Here is a 15,147-nt window from a genome sequence, read left to right on the forward strand (position 1 = left end):
AAAAGTTACAGGTGCATACAAAGGAAGGAGTTTGAGAATGACTTTTAGGAAGATAACAATCAAGGAATGAATAAACAATATTTTATTCTATGATAAAAATTTTGTGGTGCTTCACCAACCCATGAAAATAAAAAGCATAATAATGATCAGTTGGCTCACTTGCACGGGGGAAGTGCTGTATCATTTTACAGTTATTTGTTCTCAATTTATTTTATCTTAGTAAGATATACAAATATTAGAAGTTGTAAAATTATTATGAAATTTAGTGATTAGCAGGGTAGTATAAAAATAAGCATATCCTTCAGAAGTCATAATGATCAAGCTATTTGAATGTAAGTGTAATTTACAAACAAGATCAAGTTATGTCTAAGCAACAGTATTTGAGTAATTTTTATATTTCCTTTAAATTTTATTTGTATGTTATATATTAGTGGTACATGTAAAATAATATAATGCCATACAAAAGTAAATAAAAGTGCTTTTGCATAATATCTGCAACTTTGGTCTCCAAGCAAATAAAAGAGTAATATTTTAAATATCTCATTCCGTTTCAATCTCTGTTACTTACTTGGAACCTAAGTCTTGAAAGGCTGTCAAATTTATTTTGCCAAAAGTAAGTGATTTTCCAAAGTGACTGTGGACTATTTCCTCAAGCATGCAGACCTGACCTTGCTCCAGTCATTCTGTGTAAATTCTCACTCTTGCTAAGAGGACCCTGTCTCCTCCTGGTGGAATACTTGGCTCAGATGAGGAAGGGAACACCTTATCCACCTAGCTTGCCTGCTCCTGGTCAGCCTCTCACCCACCTCACCTGGGGGAGTAACTGAGCCTCTCTCTCACACTCAGAGCACGGAATCTTCCATTGAAAATTCCTGACAGGATGGTGCATTGGCCCTTCCAGATTAACAACAATAATAGCTAGGTTGAAAAATAATTACTTTAGTAGATGAATATGTTCCTCAATGAAAGATATTGTGAAGTGTTGGAACAGACAATGTACTTTCCTCTTTAACACTGATTCAATAGGATAAAGGATATTTATAGACCTCAGGGACATATCCTGACAGATATGGAAAACTATACTTGTTTAAATTCTTTAAAAAAAACTTATTGCCTTAGGTTGAAACAGTGCTTCTTGACATTAGGTAACTTGGTACCAATGAGGTGGTGAAATGAGGACCACAAGATGATGGGATGATGTTGATGAAGATGATGATGACGATGATTCAGCAGAAGGCCCTTTAGATCTGAGCACAAATACAGCGTCAATATTTTTTGCATGAATACAAGATTGTCAGCATTTTCCATAAAGGACAAATCAGTATCTATAGGGCGTACAGATACTTTCATTGTAACAATATTCTCTTTCAGCTACTGAGGAAAATGTTTAGTCCAGATGATCTAATTAAACAGAAAGCTTATTTTTGTTGGGGAAAGAAACATCTGACTATCTGGAAGACCCTTACCATTCACCCTAGACACTGTGTCCCAGCCACGACAGTGAGAGTTAATGCAGGTTTTCATGTACTCAAACCCAAATAACTTAGAAATCTTCTATTTCTCTTCTACTAACCACACACATAGGTCCAGATTATTCTGATTCTTTTAGTTTTATTTTCGTGATTATAATTTTTGTTAATTCAAAATTTTGCTCCTATTACTTATCAACAGTCAGAAGGAAATCAGCAAAGTTCAACAACATATTGGCAAAAGTGTGCTAATAACATTTAAATATTTAATTGTAGATAAGGACATTCAAAAGGCAACTACTAACTTTCAAATTGAGCTTAAAGTACAAAAGAATACACAGGCTCACTTAAATTCATTTTCATAATATGTCAACCTCTCAAAATTCTATGTCATTTTAGAAAATTGAGTATTTTTCGTTTCCTTTCATCTTAGTCCCTGAACCAAGGTTATTAGTACTTATTTCTTTTATTATTCAAGAGGGGTAAGCAATGGTAGCAAAATAAACATACTCCCATTTATCATAAAACTACATAAATCAGGCACAAGGTGCTATGACTTTCTTTACCCTTGCTATAAATAGAAATGGAACATAGGGTTTCCACTTTACATTAGGGTCCAAATCATAACCTCTGCAATGCAAAATTTTAATTTATGAAAGAACTTTAAGAATTGCCCTAGAGGAGGTTATAACTGACTATATAATTTCCTGAAAATAAATTTATTTGCTCCCAAAGTCCTATGACTTAGGACCTATTTATAATCAGATACAATGTCTATGTACTACATGAATGAAGCTTTCACGACTAAATCCTCTCCACGAAGTTTTAGGGCAAAGTTATGTGGTATGTAAGGTATGAGATTTTTATTATTTTACAGGAAGGATTTTTAAAATAGTGACCAGAAATACTAGGAGTTTTTCATATGCACATCTATTTCCAGAGCAGCTGCTGTCAAATCAGTACATTCTTTCAAAGAAGGCATTTTCCCCTTTATCTGGCAAAAATAATATCTCCTGACAGACCTAATATGCCTTTTTCTCTTTTTGTTTTGGTCTCTTCAAGAGAAAAAAAATCTTTATCACAAAATCAAATAAAAATCTGGGTTATAAAAAATCTCATCATGTTGAAAAATTAAATTATGGAACAGAAACTGAACAAAAGATGATACCTATTATATTTCTATTTTAAGAGCAATGAAGGTGATTTGCAAACTGTAGAGCCTATAAAATATAATGGTATTATTTTCTCAAATAGTTGGGAAGACACATATCAGTTTGAAAATACATAAACTCGGGAGTAAGAGACTAGAATTTTGCAGTTTGAAAACAGTATGTTAGTATCACTCAACTTATACTAAAAAGTGCTAAAGGTAGATTTAGAAAGAATCTTGAACATAGTACACAGCAAATTCATTTTGTGATTTTGTTATTATTTATTCACATTCTCTTATTGCAAAATATTCAAGGTAGTAAGATTTAGTAAGATATCAAAATGAAAAGTGGGAAATAAACAGTACATGCAATTGTAATATTATAATAGAACTAGGAATGAGGCCACTATATATATATATATATATATATATATATATATAGCTAATTATATATTTACATATATAATGGATCACAAAATTGGCCTTGATCTCTTTAGTGGTCTCTACAAAATGGAAACTACAAAGAGAATACATGCACACACACAGTCACACACAGCCCCTCACAGGCTACACCGAGCTGTGGAGAATCAGAAAGAAGCCCAAAGTCCAAACCCACCTTAGAAGTAGAAGTGACTTCAAAAAAAACTCACAAAGAGGGACATCTACATGGTAATAATGAATATGTGACCACGTGGATGATCCTTGAAAACATTATGCTATATAAAGAAGCCATTCAGAAAAGATTGCATATTGTCTTGTTCTACTTATATGACATGTCCCACATTGGCAAAGCTTGTCATCCATAGGTGAGGGGCTGGCACTGGAGAGACTGCTAATAGATACGAGGTCTCTTTTTGGGGTGATGAGCATGTACTAACATTATTGGGTGATGGCTGCACAACTCTGTAAACGTATTAAAAACTAATAAATTGTGTACTAGATCTTATGGACTAGTAAATGTATGCTAAGTATATCTCAAAAAGGCACCAAAATGTAGCAATACCCTTCACTAGTAGAGTGCTGATCAAACTTAAGAGTTCACTGGACTCACCTGGAGACCTCATTCTAACACTGCTGGTCGCACCACTCTTAGAGACTCTGCTCCCAAAGCTCCTAGGGAAGGCCTAAGAGTGTCCATTTCTAGCAAGCTCCTGAGTGATGCTGACACTCCCTGTCCAGGGACCACTCGTTGAAAGCCAACACAACAGACAACATAAATAACTGCAAGGACTGTCTTTCACTTTCCTCAGTACAGTTTGAGGATACCACACCTATTCACAGTCTAGTAAAAATGCTTCTATGGAAAGTCAACATAACAGAGAAGCAATAAGAATGAAAACAATTATTACCACACAACAACACTAACAGGCCTAGCACCATTTAATGTTTACTGACCCTTATGACACAACAATACTGGGTTAATTGCATCAAGTGATCATTATTTCTTTTAGTCACCACAACATCCTTATGAGGATTCCTGATACTGACATGAGGATGCTGGTATAATTACTTCAACTGTGTCACATGTGCTTATCAGGCCCAGTTACCAATTTAGATTCATATCTCTATTTCTATTTCTCTCTCTCAATATCATCAATTTATATTCATATATATGCATATATGATTTTGTTTTTATAGATAACTAATCTAAGGGCTTTTACAATTTCGTTTCCAGTGCTAAGATGTGGAAAAATTAGGCAATCAAACTTCTGTCACTTTCTCTTAACTACTGTGATGTATTTACTGTATGTTACACACTGAGGCATCTTGCTCTCTGATGACCTTATTTAATTAGTAGCTTTTGAGTATTCAGCACAGTGATCCCCTAAACAATGCTGGAATTCTTTGGAAATACAACATATGATTTGTTAGAACTAATAAACTACCAATTTTGAAAATGATATGCTTTATAAATTACATTCTTAATCCTAAAATGACATTATTCACACTCATTTGAATTCTGCAATGCTTACTCCGTGGAAGTGAATGGGGTATAATTGTGTATAATACATCTTGCCCAGAGGGCTTTAGGCCATTATCTTTTGCACATAAACGTATTATACTGGGAATGTGAACATCTCTGTCATCTGTGTCTTCCAATCAGGAGAAAAGTTTGCCATATTTTGGCTGCTTTTCCATACACACTTGGCTCTCTGACAAGCTTTCATTAGACATTGGCCTGTGAACTAAGGACTGGAGCAGCACAGCCCAAATTCAGATTAGAAGGAGGGCTGGGACTCTGCTATGCAGGTACTCATCAGAGTTGCATTCTGCTGGAAAGCAAGAATTTTTAGGTAGCACAGTCACAGCGCATTGATTTAATACTCTTGGGTTTATTTTTGTTTGTAAGGACAAACACAGCAGGCACATCGAATGTATAAATTCATCAATATCGCTGCCTAGGATAAGACTAAAATAAATAATTGTTCAGGTGGTGCTTGTGGAAAACATTTTTAAGAGTTTAAATGAATGAGATTTGGGAATTACTTCCTTGATTCTCCTGTGTTAGTCTTCCAGGGACATAAGCAGTCATTCTAGGTTTTGGCTTAACTGCTTTATTACACACATTCCTCAGACCCTGGCTGCCTGCGTCTCTAGTTACTTTAATGAGAACAAGCCCTTTTTATGACTGGTTTGTGCTAAATTTTCCAAGTACAAAGATATCAATCATCTTCCTAATCAACTAATTTTTTTTTGTTTGTGTTTCAGCTGGTAGTTTCTTTGCCTTGTCTGAAGTAGATTTCTGCTCCTTCCCTGCTAAAATTCTCATTCATGTCACAGGTTCCTGTCGAAACATCATCTCTCTATCCAAACTCAAGGGGCATTTTGTCCTATTCCACTTGCCTTCACTCAGCAGAAAACAAATCGAAAAAGAATTTGAGGCTGTCACCCCCAATACCTTCTTCTAGAACTTCAGTTTAACACCATAGACCAAAAATTTATAAATGTTAGAATCATTTCTTAATCTGCAATTATATAAAAAATTCTCATATATGAAACATTAAAATTGAGACACTGAAACTATGTACTGTGATGGGAAATCAATATTTAAATAGGTTTTTACTCCACATTATATTCCTGGGAAAATACAAATTAACTAAAAATATTATTTCTCACTCATCAGATTGGCCAAAACTCCTACAGCATAAGGATTGAGGCATATGGAAAAATGGAAACACACAAGCATGGCTTATGACCTAGAAACAGATAGACATTTTGAAGACAGTGCTGAATCTTGCAGGATCTAGTAAAATTGAAAATGTAAGTATCTCACCACCCATTAATGAGCTTATATATTGGAAGAACTCTCATGTGTATTATGGATATACACATGAAAATATCCATTATATTACTGGGTAGTAGTGTAGTGAATAGTAAAATACTAAATACTAGAGAAATGCTAATACTAAAATATCAGAGAATTAATAGTAAAATATCAGAGAAAACTTAAAAATCAACGCAAGAATAGACAAATTGCAATCTGCTTACACTAGAATATAGTACACGGCCATAAAGAGGAGAAAGGTAGATTTTATATACAAATATAGATACCCTAAACACACCAGCCAAAGGGAATAAGTTGTTCAATGTGACATACATTATGATATCATTTATGTAAGCAAAAATAATTGAGAAATGTGATGAATGACTAAGCACTATACTTAGTTTTAACCACTAAACTAGTCCTAAATCAGAAATGCCTAACTCCTTGGTACTTACGTAAATCATAGTCATTATAAAAACATTTCAAATCCTACCTCAGCCAGGAATCCCTACCCCTAGGCCACCATGATTCCTTTTGTTCTCTGAAACACTATAATAATTTGCTCTTGCTAAATGTGTAACCTCATCCAACTCATATTGTCTGTTTGAAGATTAACAAAAATGTTCCCTGTGCTAATGTTTAGTGTCATCCTTCATGAACAGTAAGTGCTCTTTGATTATTAGCTGCTATTATTATTCTTACAAACTGATTTCTCCCCTTGTTTAGCATGTGCTATAGCTTGAATCTGGAGTATCCTCCAAAGGCCTATATGTGAAAGTTTAGACTGTGGTGCTATTGGGAGTTAGTAGAACCTTTAGGCTACAGAGATTACTGGAAGGAAGTAAGGACATTGGGGCATTCCCATGAATGTCTCTTTGCTTCTTGAGGACCTTGAGATGGACAGGCTTAATCTGCCATGTTCTCTTACCATGATGCGTTGTGGTGCCACAGATGCAAAGCACTGGGCCAAGTACCAATGGACTACAACTTCTAAAACCATGACCCAAAATAAACCATTTCTCTTAAGTGGATTACCTCAAGGTGCTTTGTCACAGTGACCCAAAGCTAACAACAGTAATACAGAAAATTGCTGCCAAGAAGAGGGCTCATTGCTGTGACTGTACCTGACAATGTAATTTAGAAGCCTTTTTTGTGAGAAGTATTTTAAAGAGTTTGGAGAAGAAGTTAAAGCCTAGACTGCTGTAAGCAGAGCTTAATGGGTGATTCTGGTGGTAGCACAGAAGACCAGAAGGGTGATAGGAATGTGGACAGTAAAGGCTGTGCTCATAGATTTCAGATGGAAATAAGGATTCTATTGAAAACTGACTAGAGGCTACCATGTTACACTGTGTCAAAGAATACAGCCACATTTTTTCCATTCCCTGAGACTCTGTGTGAATCTGCTTAAAGGTGATAGGCTGGCATATCTGGCAAAGGAAATTTAAAGGCAGCACCACGGTGTTCAGGCAGCAGCATGAGTGAGACTGGCTGCTTTTAGGAAGATTTACAAATGAGAAACAGAAGAAAAAAGGAGCACAGTGAAAAAACTTGGAAACTCTGCAGTTTGGCCAGAAAAACAGAGTTTTTAATTGTTCTGCCCAAAAGGGTGCAATTGTCAAAGGGATTAGCACTCTTAAAAAGAAGCTGTGTATCTTTCTGAGAGAGTTAAAGTCATCCATATTACATTGATACATGCATACCCATGCTTAAAGCAGCACAATTTAAAATAGCTAGATCTTAGAGGCAGATAATACTTCCATCAACAGATTAATGGTAATGAACATGTGCTATATATACACAATGGAAAAATATTATGCCATAAAGAAGGATAAACTTGACTCATTTGTAGGAAAATGGATGTATCTTGAGATTATAATGTTAAGTGAAATAAGCTAGACCCACAAACTTAAATATGACATAATTTTCCTTATATGAGAAACCCAAAATATAAATTAAAGAGGAAAATAAAAGATAATAGGAAATAGGGAGATAGAACTTTTGCAAAATAGAAGGGGACCAAAAGATGAAGGAAAGGGGAGGGAGTGCAGGGGAAGGGGATGAAAAAAGAACTGTGTTATGTACATGTCCCACAATGAATGTAATCATTATGTACTGAAAACATGCACTAATAAAAATTTTTAAAAGAAAAAGAGTCACAATGCAACCCAATACTTCATAAAATTAATGTGCACTAATAAAAATATATAAAAAGAAAATAAAGAAATCAAGTACTTTCCTCAAGTATAAGTCTCTTACTGAGACAGTAAGAAAAATACCTTGAGAGAAATCTCAGGAATCAGCAAGACCTGACCCATAGCTGAGTCAAATACTGTACATATAAGTTCTCAAAGATTTTCTTTTAAGAACACCCTGGGTCACCTGCTTATATACAGTGTCCTGTATAATTGTTTCTCCAGGATTAATTTCCCATATTCAGCCATGAAGGCACTCAGAGACCATAGTGACCATGGCTCTAGAGAACTTTAGAGTATGTCAGGTCTTGGCATTGCTTATGCGATGTTAATTCTGCAGGCATGCAGAATGGAAGGGTTATGGGGTTATAATGTGTCCACTGAGATTTCAAAGGAAAATCTGGCAGACCAGGCACAGTTACTGAAAGCAGTTGCTGATATGGGGATGCACAAAGATGTGAGAGTGAAACCAAAGCTGCTATAGAGATCTAGGAAATGAGAAATGTCAGGGACAAGGACTATGTGCCAAGGGAAGCTGCAGGCAGTAAACAGAGCCAGACCAGAGTGTAATCACATGAGCTGAAAGGCCAAATGGGTGGGGCTCCCCAAGCCTTTCAAAGCTCACATAATGACATGATGTGCACTGCATGCAAAGTATAGAGTGGCAAGATTTACTAGCTGCCATGCTGAGTTTTGGTCTTGCTTTGGCCTCATTTCTCTTTATTATTTTCCTTTTCCTTCCTTTTGGAATGGAAATATTTACCTTGTACCACAGTATCTTGGAAGTGTATAACTTTCTTTTTGATTTTTATAAGAGTTCACAGTTAAGAGTTTGCCTTGAGTCTCAAAGGAGATCAGACTTGAGCTTCAGAGCTATGCTGTAAGCATTTGGGCATCTTGGAGAACTGAGTAAGTGCATTTTGTAGTATGAGATGGACTTGAGCCTTCAAGGGTGAGGAGCAAGATACTATAACTGGGTTTGGAGTGTTTGGCAAAGGCCCATGTGTTAAAAGCTTATTCACCTGTGGTGCTATTGGAAGGTGATGGAATCTTTAGAACATGCCACCCAGAAAAGGAAGTTAGGTCATTAGGAGCATGCCCTTGATGGGAATATTTAGACACTTCCCCACTTCTGTCTCTCTTTGCTTCCTTTTTTCATGAGGTGAGAAGCCTTCTGTGCCACATGTTCCCAGCATGATGTGCTACTTTGCTAACAAGCCCCAAAACAATGGAGTCATTAACTAGAGACTGAAACCTCTGACACCATGAATCAAAATAGATCTTTCTTCTTTATAAGATGATTTTGTCAGATATTTTATTGCAGAGACAGAAAACTGACTAATATAGCATGGTATTCTATCATAGCAGATACTTGAAAGATGTTTACTTTTGACTTATGAAAATGACAATGACATGTTTCTGCTAAATGTCTATATTCCAGTGTTCTTCTTGGAGCAGGACTCTGGATATATTATTAGGACAGCCTAACAAGTCAATAAAGTCTGGACGTTCAAGAATTGAACAATCTTCGTTGTCAGGGTGCTGAGACAATGCTCTCTGAGAACCCAGAAGAGCACTAATTCCTACTTCATGTCTTCTTTCTCTGAAAATGAGACCTAGCCAGAGATAAAAATGAAAAATGCCAGCTCCAGTCAACCTATCCTTGCCTTATCTGTCATTACAGAGCAGCCACTGAGCAAGAGAATAGTGATGTATAATCTGCGTGACAGTAGCCATCACCATGGTAGTGACAAGCTATTCATTACAGCTGTTTATTTTCTTATTAGGACTGATTGTCCAGGAAACAGGGTGCTCAGCATTGCCTAGATTCCTTGATGTTGTCAGTTGGACTCTAGTAAGATTGCCAAGCCTTCTAGTCCACAGGCACTGAAAAATAGTTTATGCCCTTTAGAAGTCAAGTAGTAAAATACTGGAATTTTTATTCTGAGAAGGAAAGAAATCCCCCAACTTGAGGAATATTACAGTATACTTTTAGAAAAACATGGGATAAGGAAAAATAAGCAGAGTAGGGAGGGGGGAGATGTTGGGGACACTGGTAATATTGATCAAGCAGAGCCTGGGACTGGGTGGCGAGATGTTAAACAAATAATCTCATTTAACACAACACCCGCAGGAAAGATGGTGTGTACTATCATTACTTTTCAGACAGGAAACTGAGGCCTAGGGATTAATTAACTTCTCTAAAAGTACATAAAAAATTAGTGTTAGAAAGAGGACTTAAGATTCTTGAATTTAAAAACCTGTGTACGTAGCAGAAGTTAAATTTATTTGTTTCAATTAGATTCATATATATGATTTAATTTCTTTAAATTAATTTCTATTAAAAGGTTAACCCTTATACAAATACGTCTAGATCCTTAGTACTTTCAGGAACTGATTACAGTGGATCCCCTAGGTGCTGCTGATGGTGAGGTCCATGCCCACAGGTCTCAAGACACTAGGACTAGAAAACAAATACTATGTATATGAAACAAATAGAGACAAGAAGAAAACCTTAAAACAGCTGTCTTTCTTCTAAAAGAGTAATATGATAATGCATCTTGTCACATACAAATATAGGAAGAGAATTCCCTAAAGTTAAAATATGCATTTTTCCAAGAAGTTAAAATTTCTTCAGAGGTCATTCTTTGATTTCTCTAGTAAAAGAAATCTTTTACTGGTTCTTCTGCAGATATCTTGTAAAAAAAAAAACTTGCTTCAACATGATTTCCAGGGAAGTTTGTTCTTCACAGTATTTTTTGCCTAATTTTAGGAGATGCAAAAACATTCTAACTGGGACCAGTTTTCAGTAATTATTAACTAGGATGAATATGAATCCACCCAGAATTATTGCTGTTATTTATGAGAAATACAGTCTGGAGCAATATGGCAGCACTCTACTGAAATTCTCAAGGGAAGAGGTAACAGAAACAATTGGAAAACTGTCCCTGATTATGTCCATTTGTCCTTTTAAAAAGTCAATACACAGCTGCAAACTTTAAATATATATGTCTGCAAAGCTTATAATTCTCTTTAATATTTAAAGAAGATAATATGAAAAAATATCAACTCTTCTGAAAGTACCATCAACTAAAGAAAAGAAAAATATACTGAAAAGAAAACATGACCAAGGAAGGGAGGAAAGATGGGATTTTCATATTTTAACAACAAATGGACTAAATTACTCAAAAAGTGAACCCCAGAAGGGGATAAGTCATTACAAATACAATACAACTGACATCAATTGATTAAAGGTTACTTGTTTATAAAGAGAAACATTTCATAAATTATGCTCCTCTCATACATAAATTCAGATGCAAATGCTGCACATGTGACATTCAACAAGGTAAAATCCAACAGGCTGTTGAGTCATTGGTCCCTCTTATGAAACAAATATTTACCCTAAAAAATGATAATGAGAGCCCTTTATCTTAAAGGTGATAATAAGTTTGACATTGAAACTAACTCTGAGCCATCTTACTGTAATGACATAGGAACTGTCTTAATTTTATAGAGCTATCATCAAAAGACAGATCGATAGGGCTGGGGATTTAGCTCAGTGGTTTTGGTGCCTGCTGCGCAAGTGCAAGGACCTGAGTTTGATCCCCGGTATCAAAAAAAAGGACAGATTGATAGAATAATGTAGCAGCAGGCAAATAAGAGACAAATAAGTAATGTGGGGTTGCATTGCTACATGGTAAACATACACAATGTCAGAGTTCCTGTTCAAAGAAATAAATTGCATTTGCAATGCATTTTTTTTTTTTTGGTACCAAAGATTGAACTCAGGACCTTGCACTTGTGAGGGAGGTGCCGGAACCATTGAGCTAAATCCCCAGCCCCTGCAATGCATTTTTTAAAATTACTTTTTTGTGCCAATGACATTTCCCAATAAAATTATTTTTGGACAAATATAACATTTGAAAAAAATCCTGCCACAATAATTGTTTTCTTTCTTTAAAGGCCAATTCTTATAATCTAATAATCAAATAAAATTATGGCGACACCTACTAAAAATGTTTACTGCAAGTGTTGGGAAACCATGCCCCTTAGTATTCAAAAGAGATTCTCTAATTGAAAATTTGTGCTGATGCTGTATTCTGCCTTTTTAAAGAAAATGACAAAACCCCAAATCTTGCTAATTATTTATGCACAATTTGTAAACTTCTGCTGCAGATAATCAAGGAAAAGTCTGGCCCTATATGTTTCAAGACTCAAAGAAAGGAGAGCTACATCAGGCTTCTAGTATTTTAAAGCCATTAATACCAATTACTAATTTAAATTAAAATTGGTTTAAATAAGGCTGAGTTTAGTCAAGTGGTTCTCAACTCTGACTTTATCCCAGAGCCTAACCCATGATGACTTTCTTTCTTTCTCTTTCTTTCTCTTTCTCTCTTTCTTTCTTTCTTTCTTTCTTTCTTTCTTTCTTTCTTTCTTTCTTTCTTTCTTTCTTTCTTTCTTTCTTTCTTTCTTTCTTTCTTCTTTCTTTCTTTCCTTCTTTCTTTCTTTCTTTCTTTCTTCCTTCCTTCCTTCCTTCCTCTCTTCCTCCTTCCCTCCCTCCCACCCCACCCTGACTCTCTCCTTCTCTTCTTTCTTTCTTTCCTATTTTCTATGCTTCTAATGGTCAATGAATGTTGAGAATCACTGTTTTTGTCTTAAATATAGGCAATCACCAAAAGCCCTGGCATACTATGATCCACCCATGCACCTTGTTAACTCTATAATATCAAGGAGCTCTCCTGCCATTTCAATTAAACAATCATAACTAGAGGGTACGCTAGGTATGTGCAGCTAAAAATAGTCCAAATGCTCCTCAATTTATGATGGAGTTAAGTCCCAACAGGCCCAATATAAGATAAAAATATGATGAGTCAAAAATGCATCTAAAACATACTCTACTGAACATCGTAACTTTGTCACACAGCACCCTGACTTTGCTGCCCTCATGGCATCACAGCTGCCTGGGGCTGAGATTCATCACTGCTGCCCACCATTGCTGGAGAGTATCATGTCACATATTGTTATCCTGGAAAAAGACAAAAATTCAACCTCTACCAAGCTACTAAGGAGGCTGAGGTAAACAATCTCTTGAGTCTAAGAGTTCAAGGTAAAAACAGGAAACAGTTAAACCCCCCATTTACCAAAAAAGAAAAAACAACAAAGTAAAATTTCTACTGAACATGTTTTTGAACCACTGTAAATTCAAAAAATTATAAGTGGAATCGTAATAATTTGGGTACTGTCTGTTCTGGATATTTAAGAAAAAGGAGACTCAGAAATGTTTGAAACCTATATAAAGTGTGGTAGATTTTGACTATGATTTAAAGTTGTTTGTTTGTTGCCTATTGGTTTTTGAGTCTGAGTCATAACTTCTCTAAAAGTTTTCCTTTCATTTTCTGGAACTTCTGTTTATAAGTATGTAAAAATTGAATGATAATTTCATATGCTTCATTCCAAGTGCCTATGTATTCACAAAACTGCCCAATATAGGGGACCTGAAATTTTTAGAAATCCTATGTTATTTATTGAATTATCTTTCATTTGTTGAATATGGATGGAGAGCCTGTATCAGGAGGAGGAACTGTTGTAGGTCCTGGGGGTAAAGCAGGGAACAGAGGAAAATGAATGCCCACACCAATGGAGCTCACCATGGGGAGGGGATTTCTCAATAAGCAATCAGATGAAGCTTTGGTTATCACTTTACATCCACAACCATAAGTAACTTGAAACTGTTACAGAGATTTCCACAATACAATAGAAAACATTTAATATAGATAAGGATAAACTAAAATCAGGGAATAGCAATAATATGATAACTTTGGGGAATTTTTTTAAAATCCAGAGAAAACAGCCTACAAAGCAAATGGAACAATTCAAAGATAAAATAAAGTGCAATTGGTGTGGAGTAAGATGAAAAACTGGAGTAAATTAAAAATAATTTTTTAAAAAAATCACCTTTATAGCACTAATTTTTAAAATCCAGGGTTATATGGAAAGCCTTTAAAATTTTGGATGCTTGGATCCAATTCAGATCTTCTCAATTACAATTCATGAGGAAGCTAAACATGAGCAGTTTAAACAATCTTCAGAAGGAGAAGTGGTTCTGACCTGCACTTGAAGCCCACTCGTTGGATGGCAGGACTTCCCAGATGGTGAGTGAGCAGGAAGGCAAACCTTGGCAAACCCTGACAAAACTAAACCTGGAAAGCACTGTCCCAAATCACCTGGTAGTTAACCAGTCAAGCAACAACTGGAGATGTTTTTATTCACAAAACACTGCTTCAAGAGGGGCCAGAGCAGGCAGCGCCTGAGGGATCTCTCCCACTGCTGCTGGCTCCCAGCTCTACTCAGTCCAGCTCCATGGGGTGGGGCTGATGCTGGAAAGCAGCAATTTCCCTGCCCTGGGGACCTGACCTAATTTGAAGTGGAAAGTGGAAAAGGCCACTCCTGAGCACTGTCAGAAGCATTAGCAGCCTGGGTGACAAATAATGCAGACAGCCAATTCTGCATCTAGCCTGGGGAAACAGTTTCAACTTGCCTGTTCTCCAGAACAGTGGGTAGCATGAAATTCAAAAGGGAAATCATGGAAAGCTGAGAGCCACTAAACTCCCACACATCACTGGGTGGCGTGGGCCACCTGAAAGCACTTGGAAATACAGTAAAAGGCAGGGCAGGCTTGAATACTGCTGACCCTGAGTATGATTCCAACTCATCCACAGACATCAGCAAAGGCTGGAAACCATTTTGGTAGTCACTTGAGAACAGTAAGTATCCCATCACTGACTGGGTACAGGCTCCTCTGACAGAAGGATGGCACTAGGAAACCAGGCTTGAACATAAAAGGAGGAACAAAACTGTACATGCAGGACATGATTAAAAACACAATTTTTTAAAAATGAGAAAGTTATAATGTAGTTCTGAAAGCAGAAAGGAGAAGAAAGCACTCCTCTGTGGACTTTTCTTAGTCTCTGCAACCCCTGTGTAACCTTACTCTGAGTGAGACACCTTGATGTCGGGTACAATCGTGACAGTGATGAAGAAGGTTGAAATAAGAGCTTGCATTCCACTCAT

At 36.2% G+C, this 15,147-nt stretch overlaps 1 protein-coding gene across 28 annotated transcripts in view; it reads right to left on the reverse strand.

Annotated features, from left to right (window-relative positions):
• Inpp4b (inositol polyphosphate-4-phosphatase type II B) overlaps positions 1 to 15,147 on the reverse strand; it is a 1,082,298-nt gene that overhangs the window by 33,120 nt on the left and 1,034,031 nt on the right. Inside the window, exon 27 of one of the 28 annotated variants that reach the window (XM_087193390.1) lies at positions 1,046 to 1,247. The exons of the other annotated variants lie outside the window; for them this stretch is intronic. Coding sequence (XP_087049516.1) covers positions 1,142 to 1,247 — 106 coding nt within the window. The 3' untranslated portion in view covers positions 1,046 to 1,141. Of the gene's footprint in view, positions 1 to 1,045; positions 1,248 to 15,147 lie in introns of those variants that run through there. 28 annotated transcript variants of the gene reach the window in all.

The sequence above is a fragment of the Heterocephalus glaber genome, unplaced genomic scaffold, assembly GCF_053883595.1.
Source record: "Heterocephalus glaber isolate CG9 unplaced genomic scaffold, H.glaber_assembly_v1.0 deba00001587, whole genome shotgun sequence".
In the NCBI taxonomy this organism is placed as follows: Eukaryota; Metazoa; Chordata; class Mammalia; order Rodentia; family Bathyergidae; genus Heterocephalus; species Heterocephalus glaber.